Genomic DNA, 22,030 nt, shown 5'->3' on the forward strand with positions numbered 1-22,030 from the left:
TACATGTTGGAACCTGAATCAGACCCTGAAAACAAAGTGGAAAACAGCAACCCACAGCAACGAATGCAGCAGGATGTCTCTCTTTGGTAAACTCACCAGCCATCGTTGGAAATAACTTTATCCCACGTTTTCCACCTGCCTGATGTATTTGTACATGCCCTTGTTAACCAGTAGAAGGTAACCAATCACCGAACCTTATCCCCCGGGACGTCACAAGGATTTCGAAGTAGAAAAAAACTCTCTAAAACGACGCGTTTTTCGTTGCCATGGAAACCGAACAGAGAGAGTGCTGGAACTCAAACTCAAACGTGTTTAGGTGATAAAAAACAGTGCCGTTCACATGTCTGATGAGGATTCACACTGTAACACTGTAGAAAGCTCAGACAACTTGAAATACCATAATAGCACCCCTTTAAGAGGTCAGACTCTCCCATCATCAGCACAAGATCATGTGAATAATGCAACACTGGTTAGAAATAAAGCTTGTAACATTGCTGAAGCGTAATAAAAAGGCCACAGCGAACAAAGGTCCTAATCAAAGCTAAAGGAGTCCAACGAAATATTATAGATTCACCTTTTTTTCTTGGTGACTGCTTTTAGGCAGTGCATTTATCTTTTACTGGAACCTCATCAGGATTGTACAGAACATTACTGCAGGGATTTTAACTAAATCTTCAGAGTATCTTCATGTCACCCTGTTGCTAGCTCAGCTGTGATTGCCGCCCTATCCAATGCTAAATAGATGTAATATTGTTGCTTAAAATATAAAGCTTTTTCATGGTAAAACACAAACTGAAATCCATCAATCGCCAGCAGGTAACAGAGGTTGTGTGATTCAGGTCTGTGTTGTGGTTTTTTTTTTTCTTTTATTTACGCAGGTCATAATGACTACCTGATATGTACTTCCTATTCTATCTGTACAGGTTTGCTGAACAGTTGTGTTTCAGTGTTGAGAAGGTGTGAGGCCAGGATTTTTAAGGAATGTGTTAACTTTGTATTTTCCACTTCGGCTCATTTACAGGTGGGCTGTATGCCATGACACTTATCAGCATGAAGACGAGGGGCGTGGGAACCGGTAAGCTCATCAGTGACGCTGCCAATGCTGAGCCGGGAGTTTAAGACTCAACCGCAGCAGAATCAACAGCTACATGGATCATAGGAAGTGAGCTCGGCCAAAACGACCAAAGGAACGCGATATGCTCTGGAATTATAGCAGTGTGAAGGTGTGTGTGTGTGTGTGTGTGTGTGTGTGTGTTTGCATGTTATGTGCATGTGTGATAGCAACACCAGATATGAATGATGTCTTGTGGAGCTTGTCCCCTTTTCTGTAAACACACAGCGTGTCTCCAAGGACATGGGAAGTAAGGGGCCGACACTCACTGCGCACATGTACTTTCAACATCACAGTCTACAGCTAAAACAACAAGGTCATTTAATCGCACTGAGAGAAGCGAGGTTACATTTTCTCTCATATAAAGAAACTTTGATTTTTTAAGTAAAAAAAACTACAAATTTTAAATTAAAATTAAATTTAATTAGAAAAAGCAGCGCTTGTTAAATAATAAATACAGCTAATAATAAATGACAGATGTGTGAAAATCATTCAGACATTTAATCCACAGACAAACTGTAGCAGAGGACTGAACTGAGCTCTCCACCTGGATTAAAATGTTTTAAATAGTTTAAATTGTAAAAACATTGAGCCACCTTTTACAACCTGTGGCAATTTAAAAAAAAACAAAAAAAAGACGTTCTGTTAAAAACAAACACCAGCTATTATCACTTTTTTGTCTTAACATGTAGTTATTCCCGTTTCCCCAAAATTAATTGTTAACAGATAAAAATTCCCAATTAACTTATGTATTTACATTTACACTCCATTATACTACACGTGCAATGCATTCTGGGGGATGATGTGTAAGTGTTGCTCTTAAGACTAAAATACATGGAAGCAAAGCCAAATGCATTATCTCCTTGTTAACCATATACCAACTTTTATTTGTTTTGTCATATTTGTTTTTGTTTACACTCGCTTACGTACAATTGTACATTAGCGAGTTAGTGAACCAAAATAGTATTGCGCTTTTCATAGACACAAGGTCACGAAGTGCTTCACAACAATAAAAAGATAGAAAACGTGCAACATTTTGAAAAAACACAACAGTATAAATACACAACTGTGTCACAGAGTAATTGGAGCTAAAATGCTTGCCTGAACAAATATGTTTTTATGAGGTTTTTAAAAACATTGACTGAATCCAGAGAGCGCAGATCCTGGAGAAGCTCATTCCAGAGACGGGGAGGGACAGCTTTAAAAGAACGGTCTCCCCGGGTTTTAAAATGGGTTCGTCGGAACATCAACAGGTGTTTCCCGGTCGACCTCAGACTTCGAGCTGGACTGTAGAGCTTAATTAAGTCCTCAATGTATCTAGGGCCCTGTCAATGTAGGGATTGGAAAGTAAGTACAAAGATTTTAAAACGAATACGATATTGAACCGGAAGCCAGTGAAGAGACTTTAACACGGGTGTGATGTGGGCTCTCCGATGGTTCTAATCAAAACGCTCGCTGCTGAGTTTTGCACTGTCTGAATACGAGCCAGTGCTTTCGTGTTATGGCATGTGAATAGGCTGTTGCAGTAGTCTAATTGCGAGGACACAAATGCATAAATAATCATTTTGAGGTCTTTCTTAGACATCACTGGTCTTTGCAATATTACGTAGTTGAAAAAAAGCTATTTTTAACCAACTGTCTTGAAAGATTGTCTAATGACATGGCCTCATTGAACATGGTTTCTCTCATTGGTTTCTCAGCTTAGACTTGGCTGAAGAGCTCAGGTTGCCTAAATGTTGCTTAATGTTGGAGATTTCAGTGTGTGGAGCAATGATAAGTGTCTCGGTCTTATTGGACTTAAGTTTTACTTTTGAAAGAGAGTTAAGTAAAGAGCTCAATTCATGAGGCTTTAAAAGGAAGAGTACAATTGCAGGTCATCAGCAAATAAGTGATAGGAAACATCCTTACACTGCTGGATAATCTGACCAAGAGGAAGGATGTACAATAAGAACTGAAGCAGTTCCAACACAGAGCCCTGAGGCACACCACACAATAATCTACCAGGCTTAAATAGTACAAGGTTGGCAGAAACACAAGCTTCTACCCACTAAGAATGAGGTAAACTACTGTAAAACTGGACCAGAAATCCCAGTCAGGTTCTGCAGCCTTTTAATTAAGATCTGGTGGTTGACGGTGTCAAATGCTGAAGACAGATCCAGCAGAACCAATAGTGTACATCTTCCTTAATCAGCAGACATCAAAATGTCACTAGACACTTTCAGTAGTGCGGTTTTTGTAGAGCAGTGATCCTCATTGTTAATTCAACAAGAGCCACACTCAATATACTAAGACAAGAGGAGAGCTGCCACACCCCCCAAAAAAACGTTCCCACATTATGTATCCTGCTACCTTGCCAAACCAGTAACATTCAGCTCTTTAGTAAGGAATCGTTATCCTAAATATTGCATGGAGTAATGGCATGCTTATGCAACAGTATATGGTGAAACACAATAACGCCTCTGAAATATGGGTGCTTCTTTTTCAATATATATCCGGACCTACAGACGGAGCAGCTCTTTGGCGGATTTCGGTGCAGCTGAAATGAGCCAAAACTGGCAAATCTGACAGTTAGGGCAGTTACAACGGCAAATTTTTTGCAAGCAGCCTGCAGCTCTTGTTTTTTGGAGAGAACTGCACCGTTGAGGATCATTAGGACTTGTTTAGATCGCATTTTCAGAAAGCCATTGGCTGTTTCACAAGCGGCAGGTCAAGAGTCAGTGAGCCGCATGCGGCTTGCGAGCTGCGCAATGAGGAACACTGCTGTAGAGTGATATTTACGAAACCCTGACTGAAAGGTGTCATACATGCTATGTGACTCTAAAAACAAAATCAGTGTCTTTGCTGCCAACTTTTCCAACATTTCAGCAAGAAATGGCAATTTGGAAATTGGCCTGAAGTTCTTAAGATCAGATTGTCCAAGTTAGCTTTCTTGAGTCTTGATTACACAATGGAGTGCTTAAATGAACTCAGAAATACACCATAGGATTGCAACAGGTTAAACATTATGGTCACCCAAGGCTTAATTGTTTTAAAGGCACAGAGAAAAAGCTTAAAAGGAAGTACATCCACATAACTGGAGGGTTTCATTGTAGCCACCAACACTGAGATGTCTTCAAATGACACAGGATTAAAAGAGGTCCAACTTTGAGATGGAGGTTCAACATTTGAGTTTCTATGTCCTTGATCTTATTCATGAAGAAGTCCCAAATTTCATTACTGTCAGTCTCCCAAGACATAGGGACAGCTGATGAGGCAGGGGACGCAATAGAACTTTAGGGTTTCTATGTTAGATGCTATCAGCTGAGAGAAATATTTGGATCTTGGTTCCTTAATTTCTTTCATTTAATGAGGAGATCAAATCACTAAGATGTGTTCTATGAACCTCTAGCTTAGTGGATTTCCAAAAATGCTCAGTTTTTTGACATAGCTTTCTCATTTTCCAAATATTTTCATTAATCCAGGGACATAATAGTCTTCTGGTGACATTAGATTTTATCGGAGCAACTTGGTCTACTATGGAACCGCAATGAGAATTAAAACAGTCCACAAAGTCCTCAACATTAGCACAATGCTTAAAAACACAGGGATCAAACAAGGCACAGAATCTCTCTACTGTGCTTTCTGTAGTGATCCTCCTCTGCTCTCGTAGGAGCAGGCCCGGGCTCGAGGGAAACATTAAAACAAAAAACACAGCGATGGTCACTCAAGTGATCCAGGGTGTGACCCTTACTGTGGGTTGGGACTGATACATGTTTAAAATTAAATGAGTCAGTCATTGATAAAAGTTCCACTGCTGGGCTGGCAGAGTCATCATCAATGTGTAGGTTAAAATCTTCAAGAATTAGAAGTTTGTTCAGTTTAATAAAAGATGATAAAAGATAATTAAAACCATTTAAGAAACCACCAGCAGGCCCAGGGGGGCGATAAATCAGACAATAAAATGTGTTGGAAGTACCAATTTTGAACATTTGTGACTTAAATAAGGAGAAGTGATCCATATCCATCATTCTGTAGGTTTATCTGTCCCGATACACCCCAGCCAGACTACCGCCGCAGCGACAGAGGCAGGACAAACCGAGAGCTGACCATCCAGCAGGGCACAGGTCATTCAAATGGACAAACTCTCCATCTCTCTGCCACGCCTTTGTCAAAAACACAAAACCGAAGTTCTCTCTATTGAACAGCTCATTTAGAGAGAAAGATTTATTTGCTATAGAGTGAGTATCAGAAGACCAATTCGACTCGGTGGTGATGATGTTGCCGCGGTCATTTCAGCAACGCACAGTGGGATTGGCCTCAACCACCTTTCACGGTCACATGACGCCCAGTTGTGCCGGCAAGTTACGTGGTCGTCCCTTCGTGTAGGCAAAGAGGTCGTTGATGATCTCAGTGACCCGGTGGCTTGGTTCCAATACTGCTGCTCTGGATCATAGAGAGGCAGTGGCGGGGAAGTGTTTCCAAACACACCCAGCTGTAGAGGGGCCGGGTGCAGCCACCTGTAGCTCCGGTTTGGACAACAGTAGCCACCGGCCATCCACGCGACTCGCTTGATCTTAACCCGCATACCAGGCCTGCAGCCTCTTCTTCTCGACCTCTTCTTTGGATTACCTGGGAGTCGGAAAAACAGCAGGTACTCTGTGGTGGTGAGTGCACACACAAACAGTAGAGGGAAGGCTTGTTCATAACCCAACCTCCAGTGGTTAAAAGTGAAGCCTATGCGGAAGTGCATAAAACTGCAGTTCCACCCTCATCCACTAGGGGCTGCAAAACTAAATGAATCCCCATAGACTCCCATGTTGAAAAGGCCAACTTCACAGCAGAAATAAACGTACAAAGCCTGGTACAAAAATCCATTTTCGGTTTAATAGATCAGGTTTACCTTCATGACAACTGTGGGGGGAGTGAATTTTTTTTCTCTAACTTCCCCATTTAAAAGTAATTTAATCTTGAAATTCGGCATATTTAGGGGCGTGTCCTTTTGATTAACAGGTACCCAATCGCCCGCTTCAAGTAAGAAGAACGTAGATCAACCACGGTTTTTAGCCAGTTAATTTAGCTTAAGTGGTTAGCTTTAGCTTTAGTTAACTTAGCAAAAGTGGTTAGCTTTAGCCTGCTTACCACCGTTACCTGGTTAGCTCCTGTTAACTCCAGATTAGCTTGGTAAGCTCTTAGCTACAGGCAGCTCGGAGTTCGCTCGATGTCAGTCATCCACCATGACGCTCACAGCCCCCCTTCTCAGTTCAACCTCACTTTGCCCATATGTATTTTCAGAGCAAGACGACACGCATGCCCCTGCCAAGATGGTGATGGTAGGAATCGCCCACCGAGCTTTAATTCAGCTCTTCAGAAACCTATGGGTGACGTCAGAGGCACGTCCATCTTTTTACATACAGTCTAAGATAAAACCCAGAAAATGATCCCAAACTTGCAATGTTTTAAATCTTAGAATTAGTTTCTGCTCGAGAGTGTTTTTTGGTGATCAAAGTTCTAGCTCGTAGGCAGAAAGATGCTTCAAATTAGCGAGCTGCTAACTGTAGCTTTGCTAAAAGTAGCATACTGACTGCCATATTTTTGTCAATATTTGTTTCATTTTTTTACTTTACTACTACTTCTACTGTTTTCTTTTACCAGTTGCAACATCATAAATGTGAAATATTAGAAAAGGAAAATTTCCCTAGTATAAAAAAAAACTATGAAGCTAATTTTCAAATGCTCTTTGCCTGTTCTGAAAAGTAATGAATATGTAGGGTGAGGTGAGGTGGAAACACATGACAAATAGCAGTTTCTCCTTCTGGAAGAAAAACATGACTAATACTAGCTGACAAGAATAATAACCACATGCCAAAATGTAAAATAATTTTCATCAGCCAAGGCGACATTTGCCAATTTGATCTAATTTTTGTTTGGATGTTGTTTTTAATGCTCATGAACTCATGCATAACAACCTATACTGGAACTCTGCAGCCTAGTTTATTTACTTCAAACTGCTTGAATCATCCCCACTTAGCATTTTTCTTTCTTGTAACATAACAAAAGTTTGCTTTAAATCCACTTGACAGTTACATACAAACAAGGCTACTGGCACCATCTGCCCCTCGCATGTCAACTTTGGGGCACCATCCCCTTAAGCTGTCTGCATGTCTTGTCAGTTATGCATGCTAACACATCAATGGAGAGGGGCTGTGACCTCACGCAGAGGCCAAATCACCTCCACTGACTCCCTTCAGTGTGGAGGAGCAGCTGAACACCACAGAGAATCTCCCACAACACTGCACTCCTTATTGTGTGGTGGCATGAGGCACAAAGATCAGATTTTCTTATTTTCTGAGACCTCCTCCAGCAAATGTAGCAGATGGAAATAACAACCTAAAGGGCAGTGGACTTCTGCTTTAACACAGGCTGCGCTCAAATACCTTTTCCCAACAAGCTGACTGAAAGCAAACAAGAAACAAGGAGCCACTGGTCTCTTTTGAACACTGTTACACCAGCAAAGACAACTGGAGAAAAAAATTATCTTTGCCCCAATTTTAGCCAAAAGTAAGATTTTTAAAGTCAATGCAAGGATGCAAGAAGAAATCAAGACCAATTGAATACATTTAATATCAAATAAAAAGTATCTTTGAATCTATTTAATGTAAATATTTGGAGGTTTTGCTGCTGAACTGCACTTTTTCAGATTTTTTTCTCCCATGCTCAATAAAACGAAGTCATATGAAGCGGAAAACATTGCTTGTAGTGAACATGCTCACTTCCTGGTTGACCTATGACCTCGTTGCACATGCTGCAGCTGTGCATGCACACTTGTGCTGCTCTTTAGCTGCTAAATCATGCCTGGAAAAATAAACATGTGCAAAGAAAAGCTGTACATATTCACACACAGATTCAATGGTCTGCGTGGAAAACAAGAAAGCCTTTTGAAGTGAATTGTTTCCTGACAATAACCACAGCTGACACAACATGCACACAAGGAGGGAAGAGTAGCAATGGGTGAAAGGAATCACTTCTTTTTGAGTGTATGTGCATGTTCTTGCCATGGGGACTTCCAAAACAAGTTTTTCAACTCTCTATGTTTCTTGGAATAATCTGCCTTTAGCGAAGCACTGTGGGAAGACATGGCTAACTCGAGGCTGCAGATCAGTAGAACAGGAAGTGACTGGTCAACACATGGAGACACAAACAGTTACAGCTCATGTATCAGAGCAACAGGGACGAAATGTATGAGCTACTGTATGGACAATTAGAAACTGCGCTCTTACTTGTGTGTTTCAGCAGATGCAGTATGAAGGAATGTGCATCCTCAAGCCATAATGGAGTTCTACCAGTGAGAATAGCCTCATATCTTAGTATGTGGGACACACACAAGGCGGTTTCTTAAGCCTGGATGTGCATGTGGCATTTACTCTGGAGAAAAACCTGCTTTCACTCACACACCCAGCAGCAAAATGCATGTATGCACATAGCATGTGCATGTTGTGCACGCATGTTACCATGCATACGCAGCAGAAAAGATTGACAAAATATTCTTGATGCTCTTTTGATATTTCAGCTGTGTCCTCATGCTCACTGACTTTGATGGTGACTGCACCCTGAAAGCCTGGTTGATATTTCTAAATGGAACACGGATCCTCCAGGCCCAAGGGGTCTTCTGGGTATGGATAAGAGCTGGCTGTTATTTTAACTGAAGGCTCTTGCTGACATACTAGCACAGGATTTTGATGCAGCCAGCAGACGCTGCACTGTCCGCTGAGACGGACTCCTTCTGATCAAAGTTAAATGCTTATTGTTAATGGCTGGATCAGACAGCTGCTGACATTTCTCATGTTCCTCGTTAGAAAAAGAGCAATGCATTGTGGGTCGGTCCAGGTTAAATGGGGAAAAAAAAAAATATTTCAGGCAAGCAAACATACAAAAACTGTTCTTTGCAAGTTCCTACAACCATCCAGAGTAAGCACGCCTCAAAATGAGAGGCGCTTTCTTTATTTGCACAACAGACATTAGATCTGGGCAGTAAGTCTGAGAAAAGCCTCTGGCTGCTTTTGCAATCTCTGACTGGTGGGTAGCACAATCTCCCTAAGGCCAACCTGCTCCAATCTCCTCCCTACAACTAAGCTGCTAAGCTTCATTCTTTTCTAGCTTTAAACTGGGTTTCTGTGGTTTGGAGATGTTTTAAGTACTTTTGCAGTGTTATGCTGTTTAAGTCTTGTATTATGTAGCTGCTACAAGAAATGCCAGATGTCTGTCGAAGAAAAGGATATACTCTGCTGGTAGAAACGATATGAAGTCAGAGGTATTTGTCAAATTAGGATCTGTAATTTGACAGTTGAAGACTAAATTAACTACAACAAGGATTCATATTACGGGGGAGGTAAATGGAGGTTGGCTCCCCTGGAAAACCTGACACACTAAGGGGAACTCTAAAAATAGTCTGCTTTCGTGTTACATTTAATTTCATTCTCTGTAAAAGGTTCCTGATGTTTCTTAAATTCAAACAGTTACAATTTGATAGTGTTATCATACAAAGAACTTCATTGTTCCATTAGGAAGGTCATCTTCAGGGAGCAACTAAGGGCACGTTCACATCAACCTTTTTGATTGGAATCGTAGTCTGTTTGCTTGGAAAGTATGCTTTGTTTGGGGAAAATGTGAACGCGCCGAACGAATTGTAATTCGGACCAAGGAAGCGGACTCGGTCCGCATACAGGCAGCAGCAAACAACTGTTGTATAATTACATATTTAAAAACATAAAAAGACAGGAAAAAAAAGGAAAAAAGAATAGATTGCATATAGACAGATTAAAAAAAAAGAGCAATATGTTTTTTGTAGTCTCGTATATATTAACTCCAACTCAAAAATTAGAGTTGAAAGTAATCAATAACAGCTCAGACGTTAACTTTTGTCTGCATCAAACTGCATGCAGAAACTGAAAAAATGGATTTATTAGTATTAACATATAAAGGTGTGCACGTGACTTGTAAAGTTGAATGCATGCCTCTAAAGGAGGCTCCCCCAAAGACCCCGACTAGTAATTTGGGCTTCAATTATATTATACTAACAGGGATGGATAGGATGGGAAGGACAGCAGGGTTTTACCAACAATAAAGCAACAGCATGAACCGCCTGTGCCAAACCTATTACAATGTGGAAAGATTTATGGGTTAACGACATGTTAGCTGAACATCTATTAAATATAATATTGTAGATCTCCTTTTGATGCAAGTATTTTCTGGCATCCAATTCCTATAAATCCATGGAGGGGGGATACATGAGTCGTTTTGATCTGTGCTGACAATACTGCAGCCAAGAAGCATCAAAGCAGACTGGACTCCAGAAATATCATTAAAAAGGGTTTTTATTCTCTACATACCATGGGCATACCCCAGAAAGTGGAAAAAAGAAAGAAAACAGGGACAAAAACACTAAATACCACCTTCTTGAAATAAAACAATGCATGAGCTCTAATGTCAAAGCAAATTTTTAGCCAGTTGAGAATTCCCCCAACCATTGAATGTAGCACAGTAGCTGAACCAAAAGAACAGATTATGTAACTAGTATTTAATTCATTAAAAGTACATTTCCTTCATTAAGATATGGGAATTTGGGAGTTTGTCATGAATCCAGCTTAAGTCGTTTGATCAATTTGAATACGGCTTTTAAATGATAGGATTTTCTTTCTATTAAGGGGGAAACAATACTGTCGAAATCTTGCTTTAATTAGAAGAGAAAAATATCCTCCATCAACCTCCTGAATACAGTCATTTTGTTTGCTTCTTTTTGGATCACATTACTAGAAAATATCACACTTGTATTTTGAGAGAGTGTGTGTGTGTAAATGTGAGTGTGTGTGTTTGGGGGGGGTAACAGTTCAATGCAACTGAGATCATTCAATCACGTATGTTTCTTTAAATTAGTTTTATTTTCCTATTAAAATGTTGAACAATAAAAATAACTTGATGTGTAGTATTTTTCTTGTGCTACAATAAAGAATCTCATAAACTAGCTTCATATTTTACACCCGCATCAAACACCTGGTTGGACATTGGAACACAAGGCATTTTTAAGTAGTAGGGATTTGTTTGAAATAATTGTTTCAAGATGAAGGAATTATTGGTGTACATTAGTTATAATACTCAAACATGAGATGGAGACAGTTAAATGAACTGATGTGTGCATTAATGTGTGATATCGTCACGTTAACTTTCTCTACCAATGCTATTAGAAGAAAGAAGCTTTGCTCTAAAACATTACCAACATAGAAATTGAGTCGGCTGGGGTAGGTAACCTTGGTCAGAGACATTTTTTTTTTTTTACTCTGAGTGAAGTGGTTCCCCGTCCTGATAGTAGTCTATACGTTTTGTAATCATGAACAATAAGAAATATAGTTAGACCCCTCAGTTTACTGTAAATTTTTTTTTTTTTTTTTTTTTTTTACAGTTTACTGTAAATCTGTAAAAGACCAATCCAAACGTTCAGACCCAAATGGAGTTGTTCATTTCTTATAAAAATAAAAGCCTTGGATTATGCAAGGAGCAAAACCAGAGGGGGAGGAGCCAAGACAGGGTGCCACTTTCAAATCTTGCTAGCTCCCCAACATTACCTACCCCAGCTTTAACTGTAGACATGTTACGACAGCAGCCTTACGTTACTGAAGCTAGCATCAGACTAATTCACACAAAGTGGTGATTCCACATGTTTTTGGTGACCTTGATGACATAAAACCAGAAAACTGTAGGTTGTAGGATGTTCAGTCTGGACTGAATTATTCCACAGAGTGTGAAGATTCAGTAAGATTTGTTAAAACTTTATTCTGCCATGAAAATGCAAATAAGTTTTTGTTTTGTTTTTTTTGCTTGGTAATTAAACCACATCAGACCAGGTTCTATTTGAGATTGTTGCACACAGTTTGAGTACTATAGCCACCTAAAACTTGTTTAAAATAACTTTGCTAAATGTTTTGTTTGACTGTCAGGCACCAATATGAAGGATAAATTGCTATAAGACAAAGGTCTGACATTTCTAAAAGGGCAATCGAACTGAATAAAATGTTCTGTGTTTAGTCAAAAACTTTTTGGGAGGAAATTGCAGGTTTATCCTTATCTTCCATTCTTTTCTTTTTTTTTTGCTTTTTTGCATAAAAAACTTATTTTTGCTCAAATTTGGCAGGTTGGCAGAACAATTTATGGCTCTTTTCCAATAGCACATACTAAACCACATCTCATTTCAGCTGACACTACACTACCTGTTTGATTGTTTCAATTACAATTGAGGCTCTCTTAGAGTGGGCGGGGTCGCTGCAGTAAGGCAGCTTTCGAGTATTGTGAAGTCATTTGTTTGCAACACACACGCCACAACAACGAAGGATGTTGACGTCATGCTTAACCTGCTGCTCTGTCTATGGCAGGAGTGTCTACTATGCACAGTTTCACAACACATTTCCACTTCCATGCATCCCTGCAAGAACAACATATCTGCTGTGATAGTTCTGGACTTGGTCGGCCCAACATGCGGTCCCTCATCGGAGCCAAAATAATTTATCCTTGTCTAATCTGACCAAAGAATGTGCTCCCAAAATCTATCTTTCCTCTAACAACAAAGACAGACTTGTGTTCAGCTTTCCAAAGAGTTGACAGTGCATATCCTTCACAGATAAAGTAAAACATGGGTAAAATGGCCATTTGTTGAAAGTTACTTACCCATCTAATGCTTCAATAAGGGCATAAGGAGTCATTTGTACAAATACTCTCAGACTGGAGGCTACATGCCTCCAGTCTAAGTTTAGGAATAGACAATACCTAACAGATAAGTTAGGTATTGTCAGATAATACCCTGAATGTTTGTTTTCATGTTTTTAATTTGCAGACAAAATTAAATATATATAATAGTGTATTAGCTTAAATTAGAGGCAAAAAGAGTCAATTAAAAAGTAACATTGAAAATTAATGCTAGACTGAGCATCCCATTCCGTTCATTAGCAATAATAATGAAATTTTACCCCAAATGGCATTAATACACAACCCTCTACTGAAGATTTGCCTCAATAACAAAAACGCAACATGCCGTTTAATTCATACACACAGAGAAAAAAAAAAGGGGTAAAAAACAGTGAAATGAACCTCCACAGACAGGGAGACCACCCACCATGCCAGTAATTGATTGCTGTGTCGACTGTGTTTGACATCGCTGCTCTTCAAGGCAGGATCAGAGCATCAGGGACACACACACCCATACACTTCGACAGCACACCCAGAGGTAGCACAGTGCAGGACAGGCATGACTAATCAATCGTACTCGCAGCGGGAGTCGACAGGCTGACTGGAGGATTAGTTTCCCCTTGAGACTCGAGTCACTTGTAGCACCGTAGAAATATTCCATAGCCACATATGAAGAAATCACACAGCCATGCACATGCTCCTTTCGTTATTTTACTCTTGCTTTAAAATGTCCCCTTGTATGCCTTTCACAATAGCCCCCACTAATGCAAGAGTATTATTAGACTTCACACCTTCGTGTTGATTTGTGATAGTGTGAGGATGACTAACGGTGCTTTTTTTTTTTTTTTTTTGCTATTAATAAAAAAAAACAAACAAACAAAAACTTCTAATATCCCATGCAAATAAGCCTTGTTAACAGTGTGATTTAATCAATATGAAGACAAAATGAAACTGCAACAAGATCTAGTTTCACTCACTGATCTCTGAGACCTTCACAGTTACTGGGCCGGACGTCTTCTCCGCTGCCATGTGCCACCTCCCTCCTCCTCCAGAGCTGCGTCCACCTTTCTCAATGAATGCTCGAATCCGACAAGTGTAAAGCCCTTCGTCCTGGCTGTTCACTCCTCTTACTCCCAGCCTGTATTCCCCGGTGCCCGTTCTCTCCAAGCTCACCTCGCCTCGATTTTCTTGCGCTCCACTTGAGGACGTGTTCGAGATCACCACCCCGCTGCGATCCATGGTGATGATTTCACGGCCGTCGGCCAGCCAGGCCACTTCCAGGGTCAGAGCGGGCAGGTTGTCGGCAGCAACGGAGCAGAGCAGGGCCAGAGTGTCGCCGGGGGAGAGGATCAGGGAGGTGGAGGAGGAAGAGGAGGATGAGGCCTTCACATTGAGAGATTGGCCTTGAGGAGAGAAAGACAATGTCAGTCAGAAAATTAGCCATTAGAACAGAACAAGTCAACAAGTTAAGACAATGATTAAGATTTACTGAACAATTTAAAAACCTTCTGAAACATTAGAATTACTTTAGTTGCACCCCTCCTTTAGATTATCGTTAAGACCGCATGACTGCAAGAACTAAGAGGATCAAAGGAAGATCACTGAATGAATGTTTTATGCAGTAAATGAAAAAGGTGTCATGTTTTGGGGAGTGTAAACGCTGCATTAAAGCATTACTTTATTCTAGCATTTCTCTATGGGGTCACTGAGCAGCACAAAATGCTGGAGGCAATATCTTTGAAAGCTGCTGAGGTGATACTGGGAGGCGAAAGAAATCCAATGGTTGGTTTTGTTGTTCAACACCTCTATCGATCTTTCAGAGTTCAGAGAAGTGAAGGTCATCCATCAATCCATTTTCTTAACTGCTTAATCCAATTGAGGGTTGTGAGGAAGCTGGAGCCTATGCCAGCAATTAGCAGGCGAGGCAGGGTATACTCTGGACAGGCTGCCGGTCCATCGCAGTGAGGAGCAAGGGCTGGTCCTCAAAATGACCTTAAGGTGCATTCACACTGGCACAGTTTGGTCTGCTTTAAGCCATAAATAGTGTGGTACCTTTGGAGCAGAATGTGCACTGAGACTCTGTTGTGGACCAAAAAAGCTAACTCTGGTCCACATTAAACCCGGGGGTCTTGCAACATGTCTGATAACTCACTGCCTCCCTTGTTGCTCATACTGGACAGACTTGGGTGAAAATTGCATTAGATTTACCCCAAGACTGAATTAATTTTCAACAACAGCCAATCAATGAGATTTTCTTTTTCTTTCTTTACTGTCAGTGGTAATTTCTGGAAATACCCATACTGTGAATTTGTTGTGATTGCATGGGGGTTGATCTGTTTCAGTAAAGTGTAGTATGACAGCAGTCAAACAAAGGTGCAGAGATTCCTGCCCAATGAAACAGAGTCCTTCTGACTATTCTGGTGTGAATGCACCCCTAGAAACACCAATCACAAAGCAGAAGGAAATGGACCTAAAAGGTCGTATAAGAAGAATTCACACCTGCTCTCAAAACCCTGTAATCTCTATGTAAAAACCCGGACATTAGTAACCTTTCGTCTGTACTCCAGGCATAAAGATCTTTTGACAAAGCGGTTTCAAAACAATTAAGATACTAAGCTAGCATTTGAATATTTTAACAGCAGAAGTTGGTAGCAGACGTAGATAATAAATAGTATTACACAAGCAAAAAACAGAACCTAAACCTTATCCAGGCTGTATAACAAGGTAGTGGTAGTATCATGGTTTATGGTTACTATGCTGCATCTGGGCCAGGATGGTCTCCATTAATGGAAAATTAAAGAATGAATAATTAATCAAACAACAAAATGACATTTTTGGCATTTTAACGTTCTGACTTTTAAGCAAAAATAACAGACATATTCTGAACAGGCCACTTTTTTGTTATGTTATGGAGGTTATGACTAGCAAAACTAATTTTTTTCTTATATTCCCTCTACACGCACACACAGACAAAAAAGCTAACCTAAAATTCCTTACATTTTACCATGGGAGATAAATACCTGACAAAATGCTGCGCTTTACAGTCTCACCAAAACACTAAATTTCTATGTGGGAAAAGGAGAAGTAAACTAGATCCTGTTTCGACGGAGTCTGTAAACAGTGCAGCAGCGCTATGCTAGTTGACTGACTAGCATGAGACTCACACTTACAGGTCCCGATTTCAGTGCATGCCAAAATATTGAACTAAAAACTGAGGAATGATAGGTGGGTCTTTGCTTTCCCAAGGAAGTCTTCCAGCAAAGAAGACTGGCCCCCACTTCCCAAAAGACCAGCAAATTAAAAACGTCAATCTTTCCTGTACATCTTCAAACTAACATTTGAATCCGGGGTTTAAATATGGTCTCCAATAGCAACATAAACAGCAGTATTACAGAGAAGAGTCTCTGTATGGTGTCTGGACAAGGACAAAAGAGACAAAGGCAACTCTGTTTGACTTTTCTCATCCTCTTTGCTCAAGTCAGTAAGTCAATATGAAGTGACTGAGACACAATAGATGTGAGATTGAGACCAGTGTGTGTGTGAGTTGCTCATCTCTGGTTTCATTACAAACCACTGGGTGTTCTCAAGCACTTAAGAGGGTATGGTAGCCCAGAAAGATATAAGATACGGTGACCAGAGAAACCACAGAGAATGAGGGAGAGTGTATGTGTGTGTGTCCGCACAGAGGCCTCTCTATGGACAAAATAAGACAGAAAGAGAGTGCTGAGAGGGTCATGAACCCCTTGGGAGAGCGCGAGGCTGAGAATAAAAAAAGGAGAGGATGCCTTTAAAACAAAGACAACCACACAACAGAATGAGAACTCTCCCACGTCCTTATCTCATCCCACCCTTGATTTTCTTCCAATGTCATTGCAAATCCAACACATTAGCATAGAGCACCGCACAAACACACAGCTACCTCTCACTACAAATCAAAAGATCAGATCAGATCAGATGTGAAGACAATCTATTGCAGGAAGCCTCCTGTTGGGATCCCGATACCACATGACTCATTCTGTAGGTTATCTAAAAGGCTCTTTTGAAGGTTAGATACCGACCAGCTTTGATCCTTTTGAGGAAACAGCCAAAAGATATTCAAATTTTGTTTAAGTGAATGGTACATGGGGCTTAAGCAATGCAACAAAGCATTAAGCTTCAAGACCCAGATGTTTAGGAATTGATCCATTTTCACCAGGATACAATAGTTATACCATGTATGATGCTAATTAATAAAAGCAGACTGGCTCAGGAAACCAACAAATTTGCATCAAATCTTAAATTCAGTTAAACTGTTTCATAGAAAAATCTACATTTTCAAAGGGCTTCATTAAAAGCATACCCTTGGGTCCGAATGGTTCAGGTCTTAAAAAGGCAAGCTTATGGTCATGCACTTAACAGTTGCACCATGTGCCAAAAATCCTAACTCCTTTTCAAAATCTCCTGCCTACAACAACCACAACGCAGCTCGACTGCCAACATTTCAGAATAAGCACTTTGAGCCACAAGCAGAGATGAGGAAGAGGCTGCAGATGGCTGCTGAGCTCACCTTGCTAATCGTCTGCTTGTTCTTCAAACAAATCATAAGCAACAATTGGTGACTTACAATGAAATCACCACTTCTCACACGCTGCTGTTTGTGTTGAAGCCACAGTGTAAACATAGTTTTAATTAACTGCCACACACTCAAATCATCAGCAAAGAAAAGTCATTAAACGTATGATTATAGGGTTAGTAGAAATGTGGACCAATGAACATTAGTGGGGGGAAAGTTCTAAATCATTAAAGCTGCAGTCTGACCGAAGTGGGCAGCGTGAAAGTGGTGAAGGCATGCACGGTTTTAACTGCGTTGATCTCTTTTCAAAATTCCAGCACTTTAAAGTAAGCACATCTTTAACTATGCATCAGTGTATTCAGATTGAAACAGATCCAAGAACATGAGCTAAAGCGCTGAAGGAAGCTTGTTTATAGGGGAATCTGCAGCCATGCTAACAGCTCTGTTAGAAGCTGCCTTGATCTAAATGATAATATGAGAATGCCAACAGGCTCACTGCTACAATGCAAACAGATGTTCCCTAAATGCAAAGTTTCCCCTGGCCATCATTTTAGTTTGATGTGCTAGCATGCTACCAATTAGCACATTGCAAAAAGTACACTGGAGACTAATGGGAATGGATTGTTATGATGTAAATCAACAAGGATCAGCAAGTTTAAAACGATTCATCTGTAGAAGATCATAAACGTCAGATGAATTTCAAGGTAATCTATTCAATGTTTGTTGAAGTAAAGCCCTGCCATTGGTTTATTAATTTGGACAAAAAAGTGCCTATGAATGCTGAGGGTGGTGCGTACTCTAAGTGGGCAGGTGTGCTGCTTATGGTGGGCGGCTCATCTTACCTGTAGGAGTAACAGCAACAGCTCCCAACTCTTTTGTACTCTCCACGATTTTTATCCACTTCCCTCCAGTTTCGTGCGTCCACTCTGTTCCGTTGCATTCATACCTCCCTACGTCGGAAGTCATGACTCTCGAAATCACAAGTTCAAACACTCCATTCCTGCCAGGAACCAATCGGATGCCACCGTCTGCATAACGGCGGGCAAACTTTGGGCTTGTTACCACTTCTCCCTGAGGACCAAATGTCAAAATTTCCTCCGATGTTGTGCCCTTCTTCACCAACCAGGTGACTGACAGGTAGGTGGGGTGGGTGAGTTCCCGGGTGACGTTACAAGACAGTGTGATGTCACTTCCCTCTGGGACTACGGGAGGCAGCGCCATGGGTGAGACCTTCAGCGTGTTTGGGATAACTGGCAAGAAAAACAGACAATACTTTATGAGCACATTAGTCACACTACAACAATGTGGTGCACCTGTTTTTTGTTTTTTTTTTAAAATTGAGATCCAGCTGATAAGTGCACATTTGTACCGATAAACATCTAATAACCCCAACAAAAATTTCTGAAAAGTTTCCGGCTTGCAACTCCTTTTGGAAAGATGCAGCGTCGTTCTAAACTTCTATCAAATGTGTGACCCTGATCTCTGCAGCTGCAAACTAAAAAGCTAAAGCAGAACTAAATGAAAGGTTTTGGTACAAACAGTTCAGGTGAAGACTCCAAAATGGCCATTTGGCACCAACTTTTCTTCAACTCCTTCAACTGAGGAATTTCAACTTTTCCCACATATATTCTACTTCATTTTCTGCTTTTTGTGGTGAAGTACACAAAAGAAATGAAAAACAATGCCATAACATGTTCAATGTAAGGATTTAATTGACTTGTGCAGTCTGAATCCCCCACACGTTTGGTTTTTTATGTTAGGCTTATAGCAGGTGACAAATGAGCAAAAGAGGAATGTCTGCTAAGTAAATATGTTGTTAAAACTAAAGGTTAATGACTCAACATTCAGCCGGTAGGACATGGGTATGAACTGGGTGGGGTGATGCAGTCATAGAGAATGAGGATCACTTCACACATTTACACCTCAAACGTCACACTTAAATTCACTCCAGGTGACAAATCCTTCATATTAAGGTTGAGCTCACAGTTTGGGTAAGGTGGGGTAAACTTTTCAGGTTCTGACGTAAGCCACAACTCAAGGCCACAGATGAAACCAGAAGTGAATTAGCAAACAGCTCCGGATAAAGCTGTAAATTTGTGATTGCATGTGTAGCGTAGCGTGCGAGCATGAAACACACCCAGGGGAGTGTTCAGGTAACCTAGTAAACTCTCTTTCCCTCTCAGACAACAGTTTTACCTCCGCGCTTTTATCCTGAGCTCTTTTGTTCTAAAAATGCATCTAAACGTCACTTTCAAGCGTCCAGACAGGTTTTTCTTTTTAGATTATTTTTCAAACAAAGCGGCTACCATAGCTACTCTCTGTCCTCTCTTATAGCTCACTATGTTTTAGAAATCTAAAGGAATTTGCTAGATTGTGTCTTTTGGATGTCGTATTGAGAAAGTAACTGTTTTCAAATCCAGCCATGGCAAAAGCAATTATACATCCATACTTCATCTAATCACAACATGCAAAGTGGAAGAAAAGACAGATGCTTTGAGGAGTTGCATGGAAGCAGTGAAGCCACAGGGGGTTAATAACAATGTTCAGCAGCAATCTAAGAGTGGGGTTTTAATGTTTGCAATGCGGGCTCTGCTTGACGTTGATGTTATGCACAAAATGTCATAAAAATACGAGTGGGAGTTCAGAGTGTCCTAATAAAACTCAAAAGGGTTTAGTTCTTATCAGTTTGTGCACAATTTTCCAAAATTGCAAGAGATAAATTGTGTTTCTATGCTGATGGGAGTTAATACAAGCACTGAAACGTCACCTAATGTTTGTTTTCAGCATAGTTTTGTATTCAGGGCTACTTGGGAATGTTTGTCCCATTGTTCTTGGGTCAGACGTTTGACAAAAAAAAAAAAAGACTTGTTAACTGCACTGTGTTTTCCCAAAAACTTCAGTCATCTTGCTGAAAAGTAAATCTTTGTTCCACACACAGATCTTGGCACTCTGGGTCGGTTATTTTTTTTTTTTACTCAGAATTGCTCTATACTTTCCTTCTTCCATTTTTCATTCTGTCCTAATAACTCCCAGTCCCTGCCAGACAAACAGCCCCCAGCATGATGCTGCCGTCACCATGTTTGGGCTGTAGGGGTGGTACTAGAAAGGAGCCCATTTTTGCTAACTGGAAGCTTCTTCCAAAGAAAAGTGCTACAAAAATAAAATCTGATTGATTCTATCGCCAATAGTGACTAGGGATGAACATCTTAAAGTGATTTAACTGAAGACAAATAATCAAATCCATTCAAATCATTGGATGATTAGTGATGATTTCATTATCATTTATGCCTGCTTTCATTCAGACACCTACAGCTCTGCCTCTCTGTTTTGCTCCAAAAGCCTTTACTTTTAAACAGGCACTACAGCATTGTTATTACACTGTAAGCATTAGTTCCACATTGCTGCACAGTGACACATGACCCTCCTGCCCCAAAAATCACTTCACTATTAAAAGTAGCAGTCAACTGTGTGTTCCATCTCAATTAATCGTGCAGTCTCATGTACATGCCTAATCCAAAGTTTGGGGTAAAGAAAGTTTGTTGTCATTGAAATGTTTCTCCCATTCTTCAGAAAAGCACATTGCAGGACCCTGAAAATATGAAGCATTGAATCGTTTTCCCTGAGCCACTTCTGGGCCTTTTGGCAGCATAACAAGTCACTTTGGATTGCAAATCGTTGGCCCAGCCAGAGATCTTGGACACTGCATTGGGTTTTTCATCCAGATTGTACCTTATTTTCCTACTTCCATCTCTAAATCTATGTCTATGTAAGACAGACGTCTTCACAGCACGATGCTGCCATCACCATGTTTGACTGTAGGGGCGTGAGATTTCCACAAGGGATCTCTTGACCTCATTCATAGAAATTGGTTTGTTGGGACCCTGTCTTACCAAGGTAAAGCAGATACACCTAAGGAGCTTGGTGACTGTTAGAAATTTGTACAATTTAACAAAGAACAAGATTCTTTTGGTTTGTGGATGCCAAGTAACGTAGGTATTTACATGTAAGTCTCTCTCCAGAACTCTGCCTGGACATGATTGTGCCTACCCCAAGGCTTGGCTTTCACTCAGACATACTCCATTAAAGACATTATTTATATCAGTGTCTGCCTCCACTCATTATGTTTATTGAATTTTCTTTAGGCGCAAGGCTTTGCGGTGAGCGCTGTGAAAAAAAAAAAAAAAAAAAAAGAAGTTATTCCAGTGTTTAACTTAACACATTTACACAAAACTCCCTAAATACCTAATATCACTCAATACGTATGAAGAAATGTCTGCAGACAGAAATAAAAAAAAACCCTGAATCTGTTTTAAGGGAAGTCTGAAACGTACAATGATGATTCTAATCTAATCTATTGATCCTAACATTTTAAAGTCACAGCAGCTTTTAAACTATTAGAGATTCATCTCTGAATTTGTCCATTGTGGGAGTCAATTCTAGTCATGTTTCAAACGAATCCAAGAAGTGGCAGATGGCTCGGAATAAAGAGTACGTAGCTGTGAATTATGAGAGTTACAATGGTGCCACATTTACATCCCTGTAGACAGACTGCTTTGTATGCATTCAAAGAGATGAGAAAACAGCTCAGCTCATCTTTAGATTGTAAGTTCACTCGATAATGACAAATATCTTCATGTAGACCAATTTAAAAGGACAAA

The 22,030-nt window shown here is 40.3% G+C and overlaps 1 protein-coding gene across 1 annotated transcript in view; it reads right to left on the reverse strand.

Moving 5' to 3' along the window:
• Window positions 1–22,030, reverse strand: part of ptgfrnb (prostaglandin F2 receptor inhibitor b) — an 82,446-nt gene that overhangs the window by 46,565 nt on the left and 13,851 nt on the right. The window contains exons 4-5 of the mRNA XM_079263746.1: window positions 18,215–18,622; window positions 13,798–14,223 (exon numbers count right to left, since the gene is read on the reverse strand). Coding sequence (XP_079119872.1) covers window positions 13,798–14,223; window positions 18,215–18,622 — 834 coding nt within the window. The remainder of the gene's footprint in view (window positions 1–13,797; window positions 14,224–18,214; window positions 18,623–22,030) is intronic.

Source organism: Telmatherina bonti (genome assembly GCF_933228915.1).
Source record: "Telmatherina bonti genome assembly, chromosome: 24".
NCBI classification, from domain to species: Eukaryota; Metazoa; Chordata; class Actinopteri; order Atheriniformes; family Telmatherinidae; genus Telmatherina; species Telmatherina bonti.